The sequence below is a fragment of the Epinephelus fuscoguttatus genome, linkage group LG1, assembly GCF_011397635.1.
Source record: "Epinephelus fuscoguttatus linkage group LG1, E.fuscoguttatus.final_Chr_v1".
Lineage (NCBI taxonomy): Eukaryota > Metazoa > Chordata > Actinopteri > Perciformes > Serranidae > Epinephelus > Epinephelus fuscoguttatus.
Genome location: NC_064752.1, coordinates 28,095,318 through 28,113,828, shown reverse-complemented (window position 1 = coordinate 28,113,828; position 18,511 = coordinate 28,095,318). Strand labels below are relative to the sequence as shown.

At 39.2% G+C, this 18,511-nt stretch overlaps 2 protein-coding genes across 3 annotated transcripts; both read right to left on the bottom strand.

Annotated features, from left to right (window-relative positions):
- Nucleotides 1-573: 573 nt before the first annotated feature.
- Nucleotides 574-6,973, bottom strand: chchd4b (coiled-coil-helix-coiled-coil-helix domain containing 4b). Of its 2 annotated transcripts, XR_007449875.1 has the most exons (4): nt 6,781-6,973; nt 3,572-3,670; nt 1,161-2,920; nt 574-1,093 (listed from the first exon to the last, which is right to left on the bottom strand). XR_007449875.1 is itself a non-coding variant. In XM_049583957.1 (3 exons), the coding sequence occupies exons 1-3, from the start codon at nt 6,800-6,802 to the stop codon at nt 2,565-2,567; spliced, it is 477 nt and encodes a 158-aa protein (XP_049439914.1). In that variant the 5' UTR covers nt 6,803-6,973; the 3' UTR covers nt 574-2,564. The 2 variants fall into 2 exon arrangements, 1 of the variants encoding a protein (XP_049439914.1); XM_049583957.1 differs by having other exon boundaries at nt 574-2,920.
- Nucleotides 6,974-8,121: 1,148 nt separating this feature from the next.
- On the bottom strand, nt 8,122-15,817 carry sec61a1 (SEC61 translocon subunit alpha 1). Its single transcript, XM_049583854.1, has 12 exons — nt 15,717-15,817; nt 14,993-15,060; nt 14,824-14,889; nt 13,855-13,933; nt 13,620-13,751; nt 13,426-13,535; nt 12,655-12,808; nt 12,386-12,546; nt 12,059-12,256; nt 11,039-11,230; nt 10,873-10,949; nt 8,122-9,272 (listed from the first exon to the last, which is right to left on the bottom strand). Exons 1-12 carry the CDS (start codon nt 15,721-15,723, stop codon nt 9,086-9,088), a joined length of 1,431 nt encoding a protein of 476 aa, XP_049439811.1. The 5' UTR covers nt 15,724-15,817; the 3' UTR covers nt 8,122-9,085.
- Between the last annotated feature and the right edge of the window lie 2,694 nt (nt 15,818-18,511).

Below are 18,511 nucleotides of genomic sequence, written 5' to 3'. Positions count from 1 at the left end.
GTCCAAGTGAACATTTGTGCCAAATTTGAAGAAATTCATTCAGGGCGCTCTTGAAATATATAATATATAATAATATAATATAGAATAAAAAAACTGAGGTGACATTGACCTTTGACTTATGATTACCAAAATCTAATCGGTTCATCATTGAATCCAAGCAGATGTTTGTGCCAAATTTGAAGAAACTCCCAAGGTATTTTTGAGATATCGCTGACCTTGACCTTTGACCCTTGACCACCAAAATCTAGTCAGATCACAATTGTGTCTAGGTGAATGTTTGTGCAAAATTTGAAGAAATTCCTTCAGGGCGTTCTTGATATATTGCGTTCACAAGAATGAGACAAACAGGACCAGTCACCTTGACCTTTGAACACCAAAATCTTATCAGGTCATCCTTAAGTCCAAGTGAACATTTGTGTCAAATTTGAAGAAATTCCCTCCCTTCTTGAGATAGTGTATTCATAAGAATGGGAGGGATGTGTGGACAACCCAAAAACATAATGCCTCCGGTCAAGGCTACTGTAATAACACATTTACACATGGTAAACAACAATATCTCACAAAAAACAATACTGTCAGTTATAGTCATATTTATTACAAAACTTTTAACAATAAACAGTTCAAGTCACTTTGATTCAGTCCTTTGTTGAACACAAATTGTTCAGCTGAGGTAAAGGTTTTAGGTATGGATATAAATAAGCAGAAGCAATGCAGTCCAACAGGTCAGATGTGGAAACTCACTATTCAGGATCCACAGTAGAAACTGTAAGGCTGTACATTATTCACACCACTGCAAACTTAATTTTATCGTAACATCACTACAATAACTTTGAGTCAAAGCTTAATATAAACTTTATGTAACACATAATTATTGTAAGCTGTATATCATAAGAAAACAGCACAGATGTCAGAAAATAAAAGGTATAAAACATGTTTTTACTATAATTTCAGACCTCGTTATTGTAAATTCCAGCATGGAAACAAAGGAAATAAAAAATCTAGAAACCATCTTGTGATGCCATCACTGCATCCACAATAATCAGCAAGGGGCGTAAAGTGGGAGCGCAATGGCCCCTTCCCTACTTCCTAACCCCTTCCAACTCTGCCTTCATTATGATCCAAACTACACACCTGTTAAGTTTTGTGACTGATTTTTGCACCGTTGTGATGTTACTGTGTTGCAGACGGACATATAAACACCTGACAAAATACTTAAAACCGTTTATGTGGTAGCTTCTGCTAAAACAGGTGTCACCAGGGCCACATTTTAACACACACACACAAAAACAATACCAGCTGTTGCGACGTTGTTGTGGCTGGTAAATACACACTGAGGTGTATTAAAGGGTTGGTCCTCTGGGCGCTTGACTGAATTAAGAATTCTTAAATCTTGTCTTGCCTGAACCCAAAGTCAGGTTTGAGCAACTTAAGATCGTCATTTTTTCATTGGCAACATTGTGTTAGTTTTACAAAAGTTCAAGCTCATCTCATTCGTAAATAAAATGTTCAAACTCCAACTGAAATTACATATCATGTTTTTTGTTTTCTACAGCTTGATATATATCTACTCTGTATATAATATAATTCCTCACAATACCTTTAGCTCTCCGTCTAGATGTAGATGTATATGTCCAGATGTGTCCGTAGATCGAGAACTTGTTTCCATACAGCCGATTGAATCACATCGTTCTGAACCATATTTGTATGAAGCATACCAACCCACATAAGCATTTCTGTGGAAACCAAACATGAGCATGTGTTTTTGCTGGCTTAACCTGCTAACCAAGCAAGGAAAACTAGAAACAGCTTTTCCGCTGCAGCACATTAAGCAGCATGCAAACTTACAATTATAACTTCAGTCAGTTCAGATGCTGTTGTGGACTTTACTCTTCTATGCTGACAACACACCATCTCCAAACGGCCTGTAAGTTACGGTGCTGGACAATAAGACACCAACAGCTCATCCAGCCACTGAGAGCAAAATGAGCATTTCTAATATTCCCTCCGAACTTTTTTCTTCTTTCTCTTAAATCATAAAAAACTACAGTATTAACAGTAAACTAAAATAAATAAATGTAATTTCAGTTGGACTTTAAATTGTGGCTCATGTTTGAAATAATACAATAAGAGCACCAAAACCAGTTCCCTTACAGTGATGCTGATACCAATACAGTACTTAATTTGATACCGTTTTTTCTTTATTGGATACCAATCGTGTGAATGGAAGCATTCAGTTGCCTTAAATGCCACCAGGTGCCACAGGTGTGTAGTACAGCCATGCTTGTGAATGTTTTGGTGGCAGCTCTACACACTGAACTACCAACTCTGTCAAATACTACAACACGTTTGACGTCACATCACAGACAGTAAGGGCTGTAGCTGCTGCAGTAGTGGACTAATCACATGTTGCCTTAAATTGAAGAACGCTTGTGGTGATGTGGGTACAAAAATGATTGAATATATTTTTTGACTGGAGATGTTTTGATACTACTTGGTTATTTCGGTCGATACCTTATAAGTATTGAGCACCGATACCCAGCTCTAGCTGCCACCAAGGCTCTTCATTAGCTTTCCGCTGAGCCCTCTGTGCTGGATGGAGTGGTATCAGAGTCCTGCTCAGAGGCAGGTGTTGAGTTTGCACCTGATGTTTCTGCAGACGCGGAGTCTTGTGAGGTCTGTTCTGTTTCTGACGATTGTTCTTGTTGCACCTTGTCGTCTTCTTGAGGATAAAGCTCCGGGTAACGCTGCATACACTCCTGCATGGCCCTGAACTGCTCCAGGCATTCAGAGCCCTTCACCTCCTCTTTACTGTAGTGGAAACAGGAGAAGGCGTCCTTAAATTCAGTCCCACAGGGACCACTGGCCATCCCACCTAGGCAGGGGCAGTTCCAGTTTATCTCCCCACTGGGAAGAATCAGACCTAGGATCAGAGAGGAGGGCTTAGTTAATATGTGGCACAATGCAGGTAACTGTTTAAGGAGGGTTTCCCACACATTCATTTGCCAGCACATAATAATTTTCAGATTTTTGGAGCTGGTCTGTAAATTAGGAATATATTTTCTGTTCTGTTATTCAGAGCACCACACTCTCAAAGCACAGTCGGAGCAGTAGAGCACCAGGCGAAGTGAAAGTGAAACTTAAACATTCCTTAATTTATATTGGAACAGAAAGCTCCATTTCTTCGAACAGCACTCCCATTTTGGTGTTTAAAGTTTTTCAAACCTACTTTAGATCAAACTGGCTGCATCGCCATGGAAATAGTGTGTGGTCCAGCTCTGAGTCTGCAGCAGCTGCTCCTCTAATCTAATTTATTGTTCTAATCAGATCTGTTCAATCTGACCATAAACTGATCGACTTATTCATTTTCCACCCCATAACTCAAATTCAACAAAATGCCGATGAAGTTTCGCCTATGCTGATTTGACGTACCTGCAAAATCCTCCGAAATCAGACAAAAATAAACTGTCGGCAGCCACCACACATGGATTCTAACTTCTCTGTGTGAAATTGTTTTAATTTTAAAACCTAACCTGAGCTACAGTGAAGCCTGACAACAGGTTCCTCTCCTCACCTCGCTCCTCATATGGGTCGTTGGGATCTTCTTCTACGAGCTCAGCACTGCTGGGTGTAGCATGGTCCTCTTTGGTGACAAAGATGATTCGGTCTTTACCTGTTGGGTAAAATGTGGACAGACAACGCAAACAGTTTGTCAGTGATACGTCATGTGGTACCTTAACCAAACCAAAGGCTGACTATATGACATATACAGCCTTTACTTTATTTATAATTCTGATATTAAGTAATAACAGGTTCAACAGTTCACCATTTGCACAGTGTACTGCACACTCCTCACTACAGCCTGACTGGAAAATCATCCAGGCCAGTATTTTTGGTCAATAATAGATTGTGAAATGTACGTCAGGGATCATAGTTAAAAACAACTATCAGCCAATGTTGTTTTTTAACATTCAAATACCACTATTGATATCATGTAAATAAAATCCTTCAGGCTGTATTGAAAACACATGTCTGTGTGATGGATGGTTATGCAAACAGTTATCTGCTGGTGCAGCTTCCAGCCCCTGGTATCATCAGTGTGTGTTCAGGCTGTGTAGATATAAAACTGGCAAAACTGGTTGTGCATCACTAGAGCACATCTGAGCGCACCTTCAGGCACACATCTCAATGCAGGGTGGTGTTTTGAACTCTGCTTTGTTGAAGTATGTGGTTTGGTGTTCAGTGCTGAAATCCTTGAAACCATTAGTTAATTAATTCATTCATCATCAGAGAAATTTAAGTTAGTTTTAAATAAGTTATTTATATTTGTAGACTGAATTTCGTTAGACAGAAAAAGCAGTTTGAATCACTTTCTGGTTTTGGAAAATTGTATTGAGCATTTTAAACTCTTTCCCGACATCTTACAGTCTGCAGGATTTATCAAAAATATAAAACAGATCATAAATCATGGAAATAATTATGGTAGATGACAAAATAAGACTGAGTGTGGGAAGTGGGAAGGTTGCACAGTACATGACAGTATTTGTGTAAAAACAAAACAACAAACATACAAAAACATGAAAAGCTAAGCTACTGGTGACAGAAGTCATTGTAGCATTTGTGTAACAGTCTAGCCTACATTGCTTTGTGAGTTTCTAATATGCAATCAGCCTGTTTAGACAAGTCCTGCTCAGTTTAGATACATATGGCCAACACAATAATGAGCAGAAAGGAAATAAGCGCCCTTTTTGCTGGAGGACCTGGTGACACATTACAACAGATGCCGACACATCAGTGGGCTGAACAGAGAAGATGTGTTAAATAAAACCATGTGGCTAATAAACTGCTTTTGAAGCTGGAGATACAACTGTATGTGGGAAACAGGGGCAGAGCTATTTTTCTTTCTTACTAATCCTGTAACTCCATCCCCACTGCCTGCAGTCACCATCTTTCCTCAGCTCAGCTGCTGTTCCTCCAGTAGAGATTGACCTCTGGTGGAGCATGTTGTGCACTACAATACATCGTCTCAATACAGCCTCTCAGCCACAGTTTAACAGAAAGAGAAGTTTCTGTATTTTTGACAGAACTGAAAGTCATACTTCAGGGATTTCTCAGTAGCCCAGTATACTCTGATACCTTGATTCTAGGGGTGGGGAAAAAAATCCATACAGCATAGTATCCCGATATTTTTGTGTGGCAATATGATAATGTCACATGGTGCCAAGTATCATTTTTTTATTATATAAATTATTACTATCAGGGCATTGGTGACTTAGTGGGTAGAGCAGGTGCCCCATGCACAAGGCTGTTGCTGCAGCGGCCTGGGTTCGAATCCAGCCTGTGGCCCTTTGCTGTCATGTCATGCCCTCTCTCTCTTTTCTTTCCCCCTTTCATACTTGGCTGTCCTGTCCATTAAAAGCAAAATGCCCCAAAAATATCTTAAAATAAATAAATAAATAAATAAATATTACTATCAAATATACAAATTAAAATTTAGGTAGCCCACTTGGTTATAATTAATTGCTTTGTCAGTCCACTACATACATTTTGCTGCAAATACTTTTTCCTTATTAGACAAAACAGATGTTGACAAAGTTCTCCTTTAATATTTGCAGTTGCAAACAGGTAATTAATGGCAATATAGAGCAATATATTATATCGCAACAATCAGCCTATCGCAACATATTTAAAGTTGCAATAACATTGTATCGTGACTAAAGTATCGTGATAACATTGTATCATGGAGCCTCTGGTGATTTTCACCCCTACCTGACCCTGTTCAAGCCTACATCTGTTACTTAACTATAGGTTTCAACACAACAATGTAAATGCTCCATTGCAAGTAAGTCCATCCAAGTATCATCACCAAAATGCAGGCCCCAGAAAATAATGAGAACACATATCTAAGAATTCACTGTATCTTCTTTAAATGTAAGATATTTATCTGCAAAGTAGTATGTCAAGCTGTTCAATAAATGTAATCGAGTAAAAACTACAATATTTCCCTCGAAATCTAGTGTGTTCTAGTGGAGGATCGCTCCTCAGTTGCTCTTCCTGAGGTTTCTATCATTTCCTTTCCCTGTTTAATTTTCTTTTTGGGTGTTATTCCTTATCTGCTGTGATAGTCCAAGGACAGAGGGATGCCCTATGCTGTAAAGCCTACCTCAGAATTATACTTTAGTGGACTACTGAGCAAATGTACTGAGTTACTTTACACCTCTGGACCAGAAATTAAGCAGAACTATGACAGCTGTTTTCATGATAAACCCTTGACTTGTAGTGATGACAAGAACAATCGTTTAATGACAGGACTCGAGGTGACTGTGTATGAAAAACATCTTAAACCACTCATTGTAAGAAACGCAACATGGCATCATCCCTGTATGACACAACATCAGGGCTGGACATCAGGACCAGCCATGAGGAAAATACTGGTGAAATATTCAAGTGTAGCTGCTACATTTGCTTCACTAACCAGCCTAAAAACCAAAACATTGGTGATCTATTGAATGACAGGTGAACAAAAAAAAGTTAATTTCCAACCCTGCATACAAAACTGTGGTCGTTACATGTCAAGGTTAAATACTGATGACTATAAGCTAAGTTATGCTCACTCAAGATAACGTCACAGAGTTTAACAGACCTTTTCATCGTAACAAGAGACTCATTAATATACTTTTAACGACTGGGAACAACAGCAACATTAATGTTTCATTCAGACTTCCTTTAAATCAACTTCAGGGTTAGCTTTAAGTTAGCCGGCTAGCTCAGCATGTTACTTACCTTCCTGTCTGACCGAGCTCATGTCTTCACTCTGGGACAGAATAAATTCTTCTTCCTGATTTACAGCAACGACTCCGAGGATAAAGACTCTCACTGACAGAGCATGGGAATGTCGCAAGTGTCAGTTCAGCATCAGGTAGCTTGTTTCACATTTACAGCGGTTTCACAACTATCCTTGCTTGAGCATGGAGTCTTCTTCGTCTCCTTATTCTTCTTCTTCTTTTCTATTTCCGGTAGCGCAGACGCTCCGGGGCGCACTGTCGCCCTCAACAGGTCAAAGCGTGACATGCATTCTTCTTTTCTTTAGCACAAGCAAGATTTTCAGAGAAAGCTAGACAATTTGTTACAGGTTTCCCTCTATTTTTAGGTTTTAATTTTTTCTATTCTACTTCTAAGTCAAAATAAAATAAAATATATAACCTAACTGAAAAGGGATGATAATCAAGAAAAGAGGAGGGGAAATGTGATATCTTGAGGAAAATGTCCTCCTTTCTTTATTTTTGTAATGTGACACTTTACTTATGAACTTTAAATATTCTTAAATAAACATTACAACAACAAATATTAAATAAACATACTAACAACAGCCCTACAACAACCACTACTTTTCCAACCTTAATATATTATAAGATTATTGATTTATTTTTTCATTTTATGGGTGGGATATTAGAATAAAACAAACATTACCATAATTATAACAACAAAATCTATCTTTTGTACATTTTGTAGACATATTTACTAATAATCAATACACAGTAAAAGTCAATAAAGTCATTAATCTTGTATGCTAAACTGTGCAATAACTATACTATCCCTTCTGTCATTGATGTGAAATCAGCCATCCTGTCTGTCTCTTTATTATATTTTGCTTATTTTATATTGCTATGTTTTTATGCAGTTTCCTTATTATATTGCTCTTTGTTTTCCTTTTTATTGATGCGTACTTATTGCTTTGAGGGTTTTTTTTCCACTAATGCCTCCTGCTCCTACACCTCTGCTGCTGTAATGTTGCAAACTTACAAATAAAGATTTATCTTATCTTCAGTTCAATGGCTCTTTGGTGATTTACTCACATACTGCCAAGCCTTAGTAGAAGCTACACCAGGCCCCACTGAAAACATACTGTAATGTAGCTGTAAGCAGATATAGGTGTTCATTACTGCTTCTGTCAACACCTCTAACTCCTACTGTGGGCATCCATAAGTGGAGACTGATGTATGAGCACATGATGTCTTCATAGGAGATTATAATTGTTGACAAATACTGTACATTAATAAACACTTATAGTTGCTGACTGCTTCAAAATTCACTGGGAAAACGTCAGACAAGTCACACGATTAATCCTTTTTCCACAAAAAGGTTTTATTGAGAATGTTTTTCTATAAGTTTGTTCTGAAATGCATTTTTTTTTTTACATATTCAAAAGATATCTTACATGTAAGACAAATTCAGTTATTCAATGCATGGCCTATGTACAGGAAATCATAACTTTTTTTCAGGTGTGGAAAAGAAATTAAAGCAAATATGCTTAATTAAAAAACAAAACAAAATCTTAGGAAGTGGGACACAAATATGAATGTGACATGTGAGTTAATACTGCAGCTCCCTGGGAATGTCCTACATTAAAACAGCGAGGACCCTTTTCTTGAACGTTTCATCCGATGACAAACATAAGTCCAACAATTTTTGACGGTTGGACCCCAATGTGAGCTCCACATCCTCCTCTTACAAGACCCTGTTCAAAAACAGCTGACACAGGGTCACAGATCAGGAGAGTGACAGTACTTGACTCAGCGTTTGATAGTTCTGCTCCTGTTCCACACCTTTACACAGTTGGCAGGTTGAAAAATAAAATAAAGCTGAAAGTAAAAGTATAAACTAAGATAACACCAAGCAGAACATCGGGTGCGTTTATGCACACAGCAGGCAGGTGACCTCCATCATCCGTGTCGAGTATGCCTGCATACTGAAGCACTCTATTGTCAGTCTGAAAAAAAGGACCGAACTCCTGCAGGACTTCATCTCAAACACGAATGAAGCTATGATCTTGAGTCAGTTAGAAAATCTGATGAAGTACAAACTTAGTGTCAGTCTCTGTGTTACTTTGGAAGATGCAAGGAGCGAGCAACAAGCTGTGCAGCCCCACTGCCTCGCACGGTCCCGTTTCAGCTGAGATTCCTCAAGATTCCTCAGACATCCTGCAAGTGGAGAGCTGACGACGCAGGAGCTTCACATAGATGGAAAATAAATGCAAAGTTGGTGATTCTAATAAAAGTTGGTAGAAGGTGGGAAGATGTTGGTTTTTCTAGAAGAGCAGGGCCCCCATGCTGCCGACTTCGCTCTGTTCTTTCACAAAGATCTCAAAGTACTGATAGATGATGGTGACGGCCAACAGGATACCAGTGCCGGAGCCGATGGCTCCCAGAAAGTCCGCCATTACTGATAAACCACCAATACACAGTCCACCAAAGGCAGCTGCAGTAGGAATGTACCTAGAACAGAAGACAGGAAGATTGAGATGAATATTAATACACAGAATTTCACCTGTCAGTGTTTCAGCAGAAATTCATCATGACTGTGGAGAAGTGATTAATAGAAAATGTTTGTTTAGATAAGAACATCAACACCACAAGTCTGTCTGACAAATATATGACAACAGCCAGTTGTATGACCGTATTTTCCAAAATGTCAAACAATTCCTTTATGCACTGCATATTTTAGATGCACACCCAAGTGAGCAGACAACTGAGGAAAATTTAGCAGTAAGTGGTAGGTAGATAAGTAGCAAGAAAAGATAGCCAGTGAACTGCTGGCCTCCTTTTAATTAGTTTAATATTGCTTGATGACTGATATTTTTGCACACTTTGCCTTCAACAAGATGCTTTGTTTGGGTGGAATAGCATTTCCAAGGACACAAAATTCTTATTACAACAGAACACAATACACAGGGAGGTGACACCAATGCAGAAAGGATGGACTCAGGTGAGTTTGGTTGGTTGGAACGGTTCATTTAGATAGGTCTTCGTCTGCTTCCATGTGGACTCTAGTGCGATTTATTTGTGGTGTGAAAGTAAACATGCAAACCACAGGACTTTTTATGATGGGAGATATTCGATTTCAGTATGATTCAAAAGCTTGACTACTAATAAATTCACCTACTGATCGTTAAATCTGTTCAGGAAGCAATCTTATTATCTTTTTTTTCCACGGCCATGTATACAACCTATTTATACAAATAAATTGGTAACTATGGCAAAATCTATGCATGTCAGCGAGGGTTTTTTCATTGATAACCTGATAGCTGTTAAAAGCTGCTCTCCTTGTATCTGAGTTCATTAAGTTAATTAAAAAGCGTGTGACAGTGATCCCACAGTAATTAGCTCCAAATCATAACTGTGTCTGTTAGTCATTATTCACAACATGCAGTTAATTTGCAGCTTAATAATATTGATAATGCTTATAATCAGTTATATATTGGTGAACTCTTTATGACACCCAAGAACATAAATAAGCAAATCAGAATCATTAAAACACTGCATAAACTTCTGTCAGTCTCAACAATTTGATTTCCCCACATGGGTCCTGATGATGGAAGAAGACAGTTGCTACAACTGTCCAACTAATGTGTCATATGTCAGTTTAAATTCATGTTTACTTCTCTTGGTTTGTTTGTAAAACAAACAGTGTGAACAACCAAAATGCAATCATGACAGTTTGACAATGAGCCAGCATACATGTGTTGAAACTGAAGGAGCTAAACTGAATTCAGCCATAATTTGATTAATTACATCTGTACTATACATAAAAAGACCCAATGTTTTCCAAACTCTGCTTTTCCAAAGTTGTGTTTGCAAGACACAGAGTACAGTCTGGATGTGTGAGGCGGAATTTATGTACATAATATCTCACACTTTCTAACTCGTGGTGCCTGATGCCAACAGCTTTGCTCTACCATCATACACCCTTTTCTGACAGACAATCAGAGTTTAGCTTGACAAACATTTTACAGCAAGTTTTTTTTTTTTTTTTTTAAACGATATATGGTTTGTGTTACTGAGGAGCTATGTAAATGAAAGAGGATTTTGGTTTTACCTGTTCAGTTCGTGGACCATTGAGGTTTCTCTGTGTCCCCTCATCACCATCTGCTGCTCCTTCAGTTGTTTTGCCACCTGGATGAAAGTAAAGAACAGAGCTTTAACTCAGAGCCTGCTTGAAACAAACACAGAACACCAGCTGCCTGAAAGTGGTCACAACTTACATCTTTAGCAGAGGAGCCTGAGACCTCAATCCAGGTCTTGGAGAAAAAGGCACATGATCCGAGCATGAAGACGATGTAGATGACTGCATGGACTGGGTCATCAAGAACAGAACCAAACGACTCTGGGGGAGAGAGGTAGTAACAGAGTCCACCTACAGGGTAGGCACGGGCCGGACCCCCTGATGTTGCGTCCTACAAACATGAGAAAAGAATATAAGCTTTAAAGGTGTGGAAAAATGCTCATACAAGAAATCTCTCTCAGTCTTCACATGGACCCACTAAAGGCCCAGACAGAGACACACCAAACAGACAGCAAAGGACTAGAGGCAGCGAAGGCCGACTGTTGTGTTGCCTGATGTCGTCTATGTCTTGGCCAAAAGCTTGCCCATGAACACACCGCAAAGACTACAACCAAGAGCCAACCAGCACGTATGTTAGAGGAAATAACTTCCCATACCACTAGGCGGCAGTAGTCTGTATTCATCATTAGAAAGGGAAAACTGGAACTGGAACACTGACTTGACGGATTTAAGACACTAGTTAGCCAGATAGCACATTAATGACACAACCAAATGGTGAAAGAAGAAATGATATATATCTGTTCCTGCTAAAGAGCTCAATGGCCCAAAAAATAATCTTAACTCCAAATCAAAGTGATTTCATTCACTGGCGGGCTCTGCCAGGTCTGACGCTGATTCAACATGCTGAATTGGCCGAAAAATAGCCGTCAAGAGCCGACTAGTGCCAACAGTGCCAGCAGAAGGCCTGACGCTGACCAACAGCTGATCGCCAGCTTGGTGTATCAGAGCCTTTAAAATGTGTGGTGGTGTATTCATCTACAGAGACCCTGCCCTCTGCTGTTTTGTTTCCTGCGTAGTAAACCTCTAACACAAACAAACAAAAAAAAATACTTGAGTACACCTGGAGGCTTCATGCCCAAGGGTTTTCAAAGTCATTCTCTGAGACTCTTTCTTATAATGAAGCTCAACAAACTGAACGGAAAGGTGCGATTATACTTACAGACCAAGTACCGAGCAGATTAACCAGGAAGTTGCCACTGAAGCGTGTGGAGAGCATCTGGGAAATAACGTACAAGTTGGAGACCAGGGCAGACTGCAGGATGATGGGGATGTTGGAGGTGTAGAAGAGCTTGATGGGGTAGGTGTTGTACTGGCCACGGTAGCGGGCTGACTTGATAGGTAGATCGACCCTGAATCCCTGTGAGAAGAAGTAAATGTGTAGGACAACTGTGAACAATCTGAATTCCCAAACGTCATCATCTTGTACCCTTGCAGTTCCTCTTCTAAACTCGGAGAGAAGTCGCATTAAGAAAAGCCAGCAACTCACCTGGAAGTATATCACTACAGCAAAGACGAACACTGTGGCGATGAGGTTCATGAGGTTGGGCAGGTTCTGTCTGTAGAAGGCCTCTCTCAAAGCACGCACTTTGTCTGTGCGAGTGGCCAGCAGATGGAAAAGCGCAATGATTGCTCCCTCAAACTCTGTGCCTAGAAACAGAAGAAGTCACAAGTATGAGAGACAGTCCCGTGGTGTGCAGAGGATTTACATTTCTTTATCAAAATCATACATTCACTGAACACTTTGTGGTTTCTTACCTCTTCCAGTGTTAACAGTCGTAGGGCTGAAGGCCTTCCACACGATCGTCTCACAGATGTTGGTAGCGATAAACAGCGAGATTCCTGAACCAAGACCATAGCCCTTTTGGAGCAGCTCGTCCAGCAGCAGCACGATCAGCCCGGCCACAAACAGCTGTGGAAGAACAGATACAGTCAGCTGAAAAAGCACTACGGCAGTCATGTGAAAATGTTTCACTCTGCAATAAATTCACATTTATTTGGTGAATATCGTTCACTCTGACTTAGTTAGTTAGACATCTATCCCCCTTAACTGAACTCAGTAAAGGTGTGAGCTATATAGAGCTGCACTTCCAGTTCCACTAGAGCATATTTTGCTTTGTGTAAATTCAATTAGCCTAAACAAACCTGTTGGTTATGTGATTCTAATAATAACCAGTGACCGATGACTATTTGGACTGTATTAATTTACTTGAAGGCTGTTTAACACTCTTTAATTAAAGGAGAATTATATGTTTGATAAAGACTGGTTTAAATGTCAATATCACTGCAGGGGATTTGTCTATGACAATAAATCAATATTTGGGGAACACTGGGGGATTTATTTAAAAACCACAAGACACAAAATGTTTTACAATCCACATCTGTTTGTTCTGTATTATTATATTTCTTTGTATTACAATATTTTCACTGTAAGTGCAAACTACAAGCCGGCTTTTAAGATATAAACTATATTTTCAGTCAAAGTGCCGAATTGGTTTTGACCAAGTTGAAGAATAACTCAATTCTCACCTGAATGATGATGAGCAGACAGATTCCAGCACCCATTTCAGAGGGATCTCCATACATGCCTGTCATCACATACACGATGGCCTGGCCGATGGTGATGATCATTCCAAACACTGAAAAATATTAAAATGGTTTAGACTTACTCATAAATTCTAACTCTATGTTCACAAGTCACCACCTGATAAGAGTTTACTTACATTTCTGAGCTCCATTGAAGAGGGCTCTGTCCTTTGGCGTGTCTCCAACCTCAATGATCTTAGCTCCAGCAAGCAGCTGCATGATCAGGCCTGAGGTGACAATAGGCGAGATACCCAGCTCCATCAGGGTACCTGGAGGGAGATACTCAAGTTAGGATATACCAGCAGGAGAGTAGGAGAGTAGACCCGCATTCGATCTTAATCTCTTAATCTTAGATATTAACTCAACAAATACCTCTGTTTGAGGCCAGAATGACTCTCATCCAGTAGAATGGATCTGCAGAGTCTGAGGACATGATGCCAAAGAGTGGGATCTGCAAGAAAACAGTTACCGCACAGTGTGAGAGAATTGGATTTTTACAGTTATGCATGATTTTAATTGCTTCTATCAACTTGATAATATTGAAAATAACGCTCAAATAACGCTCAAAAGCCTTTCATTCACAAAATGTGATCAAATAATTGGTGTAAATAAAAACTAGTCAGTGAAACACGGTGTACAAATCCATCCAAAACATGTGTCCATGTTTAGTTTGGATAGTTTGACATTTGTCAGGCCACACATAATCTTAAATAGACTACATACTGTGTAATGCTAACGTCACTGTTCGTGGCTAAGTAAGCTATGATTTTTCAATGAATCGACAGAACAATCAGCAGAAAATCAATCACTGACAATTTTTATGTAATCATTAAGCCCCTTTAATTTTTTAATTTAGAAGCACAAAGTACTCTCTTGTAGGACTACGACTATCTGTGATGGGCAGTTGTCACATTTCTTCAAAATAATTAAATTGAAAATAATTGATGGATCAATAATTTATGGGTATAAAAGTTCCCAGTAACCCTAGTTTTAATTCTACAATATATATGTAGCTCATTGAGAGCTTTTATGGTATTGTAAGTGTGCAAAATGTTTACTACAAAAGTCGATCACACCAAAAAGTCTTACTGACAGGTATGCTGGATCAAAAAATACTGCATAATGGGACGAGGTATACTCATATTATTAACAATATTTTAGTCCACTGACCTTTAATGAAGGTCATTTAAGAATTTATCTTAAGGACTTTATCTGCAAGTGAGTGCAAGTGATTGTAGGGCAGTTTTTTTTACCCCAAAATGTCACAAATGAAATCAGCTGTATTTGCACATTTACAATGGCTGGTGAAAAACTGAGACAGTGATTAACTGTGACACTTACCTGACAACACACCAGGAAGATGAAGAGAGTGATGGCAGTCCATAATACTTTCTCTCTGAACTGGATCTGTTGGCCGATCACATTATAACAAGATTTAAAACAAATAACTAAAGCAACATCAACAGGGTATTTTACGCAAATGTACTAATAAAATAGGAGTAATTCATACCTTTCTCTCGGGTTTTTGGATTTCTGGCAGCACTGCACAGAATGGCTTTATCACTTCCAAGAATTTGACTGGAAACAAGAAAACAGAAGTGTTAATGTGAGTTATAAGTTATCTGGTTATAATAGCTGGTCACCAGTGGGACGTGGCAGTGAATGGTGGGCGGACTCAACACAGACTTCAATTTACAATAACCTATACAAAATAAATTTGACTGTCAATTAAGGCATTTTGCAAAACAGACATTTACTGACACCTCTACATTATTATTACCACACGTTTTTTCTCATTAGCATTAGGGCAGGTGATTTAGGAACGACAGGCTCAAGATAACACCGGTTGTGTTATGCGTCGTCATCACTAGACTGTCAATGTCTTTGAATGAGTGGCTAACAAGTTAGCATAGGAGATGTTTTCTGCCAACAAGAAACCACCGTGTCGCCTCTAAAACCTCACCACAAGCACAAACTCCGGCTCACAGAAACACCAACTAACTTTTGAAATAAACACACTCACAATTTATCATCACAAAAGTCTCATAATAGTACAAAATTGTACACAACTAGCTAGCAGCGTTAGCTAGCCCGCTATCAATGGCAGCGCTAACACCGTTAGGTTAACGTTAGCTAACCAAGTTACACAAAGCAGTTTAAACTATATTCAGAGGGTTTCTACACAGACTGCAGGTTTCAGGCTGAGACAGCCCGTGTGTCAAAGTCATACTCACTGCCCATGATGTCCCGACTGTCCACCTATGTGGTCCTTAACTGTGTAAATCTGACCAGACCTCGCTACTACTGACGGAGCCACCGGGAGGAGGAGGAGAAGGAGGAGAAGGAGGAGGGGACACTTTAGAGACACGTCACCACTACAGACACGACGAGCAACCATTTAAAGAACAAGCCAACAAATGAAAAAATAAAATAAAATAAAATAAAATAAAAATAAAACCCTCAAATGATCATTTAGTTATTTTATAGGCAATGTTAAACTTTGTCTGATTACATATATGCTGTATACATGGGGCAGAGCGATATCAAGTTGAAGTCAGTTTTATTTATTTTTTTCATTTTCAACATTTTCATCATTGACTGTGTTGCTAAATCTCCCTGAAGTCATTTTCCACCTCGTCAGTAGTTTCACGCCTTAAAAAAAAAACCCCACACAAAACAGGAAGTGGCGTATTTTCGGCGGAAGCTCAGGGTAGCAAACGGTCTTGTCTTTTTTCCCCTCCATGTTTCATAATGTTAACACATGGGTGTATAAAGATAGTGTTAATATCTGTGTGTCACACTCTTAAAGTTCCACACTGTTGGACTAAATTATGAGGAAAATTGGTAAGATCAGAAAAAAACAACAAAAAACACATTTGATATATTTATAAAAGTTTTGTTTATGTGTAGAGGGTAAGCTTTGTCAATCTGTCTCACTTTAGTCTGTCCAGTCTATAGATCAATATGAACCATATTACTCATAAGGGTTATTTTATTTAAGCGCCTGAGACTGGTCAGTATGTTTTTCTGACAGTTAACATGTCACTACTCTTATATAATGCAATAAATAAATAGATACATTTTAAAAAGGAAAGGGAAAAATCTGTCTTATTTTCAAAAGTTACAAGGCACAAATGTTGATGTTATTATTATTATCATTAGTAGTAGTACTATTATTATGTATATTGTGTTTATATCTTCAAATAGTGAATTTAATATCTAGCTTACCTCAAGACAATACTCATCACTTTACAGTAATAGTTCACATTGCTGCAGTACAGACATATCTGCTGTCATACCTCCAGACTGCAGAGCAGCTTCACTCCTCAGGTGGTAAGACTCCTCAGCTCATCCTCTGTTCTCTGTCATAAACTATTTTATTTGTCTGTTTATTTTATTCTTGTGTGGCATAGATGGACTATGACTTGCATTTTGTTGTGCAAGCCTGTGTTGTAGTGTGACAATAAATGAACCTTGAACCTTGGGGTAGGTTAGGCCTGTATCTGAGATTTCCATCACCTTGTCATTGTTGTTTGTCACTATGTTGACCTTAATTGTTAAAGAACCAGCGAGTTGTAATGGTAGATTTTATCTTTTGCCATATCTTAAATAGGGACAAAGGGAAAGAAACAGCCAATTTACTTAAATGTTTGCACAGTACTCATCATTTAAAGAAGCTACACCTTTGGCTTTGGGCATGAATTCCTCCCTGCATGAACATGCTGTCTCCACCAGAGGGCAGCAATGGCCTGAAAATGATCTATGATAAGCTCTAGTTGAGGAAGTGCACTCTGGTGAGGACAGTTTGAGACAAGGCCTCTCTCAAGGCAGCTTGACTGTAAACACAGTCAGAGCCACGCACTGCATGAAGGGGTTGGCAAAATAACAGGAACACATCACAGTGTCAGTAAATGCCATGCAACAGCCCTGCAATGAATCCTGTATTTGTTGAGATGATCATATTAGATGTTTGTGTTTGAGAGATGGTGGTTGGTGTCAAGTAAAAGTTATTATGGGCAACAACACCATGAACTTGCACCAATAACCAAAGATGCACCACAGGCAGCAATATGGGTAGTTTAAAGCTAAAAGGTCGACTCAGAACATGTGTTTTTCTTTTTTTCCCTCTGTTTTTCTTTGCAGTAAACAATAACAGAGAATCAGTCAACGGGACATCATAAACAGTGAGTGACGCATTTCTCACATAGTTGAAGGAGGAGGATGACACACGCAGTGCAGCAGAGAAAGAGCTCAGTCTTTCATTGCACTGCCTGATAACAGAGTGCCCATAGTGTCAGGGCGCAGGGAGGAAAGATAAGTGAGAGGCTGCTCCAACAAAATAAAGCTTATCTAAGGCGCCGTCTGCTGACAGATACGCTCTTCACAGGTGTGCTGAGGTCTAATGTACAGATCTCTGCATCCTCTCAAAAACAAGCAGAACCACAGAGCTTAATCTTATCCCGTGTGCCAAGGATCAACGTATCTGCGTAGAACTGTTGGTATGATATTTAAGGAATCAGCACCCATCATAGGATGTTATGTACTCAACATGGAGTTACAGAGGTTGGATTTGGTCAAGTAAATTTAATGTGGTTAGGTTTGGGAAAATAAACATAAAGTCCAAAACAAAAGTTCACTTGGTTTCCCACGGCTCTGAACACTGGTCTCCTGGGAGAAAGTCCTGTGATCTTTGACCCACTCACCACCCCAACTTGTCTCCTTCCACAGACTTTAGGTTTTATACCGATTTCTTCTTTACTCTTGTTAGCGCATTGATCATGTGATCGCAGCCTTCCTGATTACATGGGTTATACATAAATTACTGGCTCAAGTTTACACGGGTTATTTATGAATTGTGGTGCAATACCTCTCCTAGGTATACATAGAAAAAGTGCATGACTACAGCCTGCCAGTTTATAAAATCAAGTGACTGATGCGAAAGCGCGAGTGTCCATGTCTAGAGCCAGTGTGTGAATTGTCCGTTGTGGGCTACTGTAGAGCAACATGGCAGCCTCCATGGAGGAGGGCC

What these genes read in the sequence shown, in the direction of transcription:
- chchd4b (XM_049583957.1), bottom strand. Translation starts at nt 6,802, where the DNA reads ATGAGCTCGGTCAGACAGGAAG. An exon ending in GAGCTCGGTCAGACAGGAAG is followed by an intron (nt 3,671 to 6,780) that starts GTAAGTAACATG and finishes TTTACCCAACAG; the next exon opens with GTAAAGACCGAATCATCTTT. An exon ending in CGACCCATATGAGGAGCGAG is followed by an intron (nt 2,921 to 3,571) that starts GTGAGGAGAGGA and finishes CTCTGATCCTAG; the next exon opens with GTCTGATTCTTCCCAGTGGG.
- sec61a1 (XM_049583854.1), bottom strand. An exon ending in CTTCAATGGAGCTCAGAAAT is followed by an intron (nt 13,536 to 13,619) that starts GTAAGTAAACTC and finishes AATATTTTTCAG; the next exon opens with TGTTTGGAATGATCATCACC. An exon ending in CAGGCTCCTCTGCTAAAGAT is followed by an intron (nt 10,950 to 11,038) that starts GTAAGTTGTGAC and finishes ACTTTCATCCAG; the next exon opens with GTGGCAAAACAACTGAAGGA.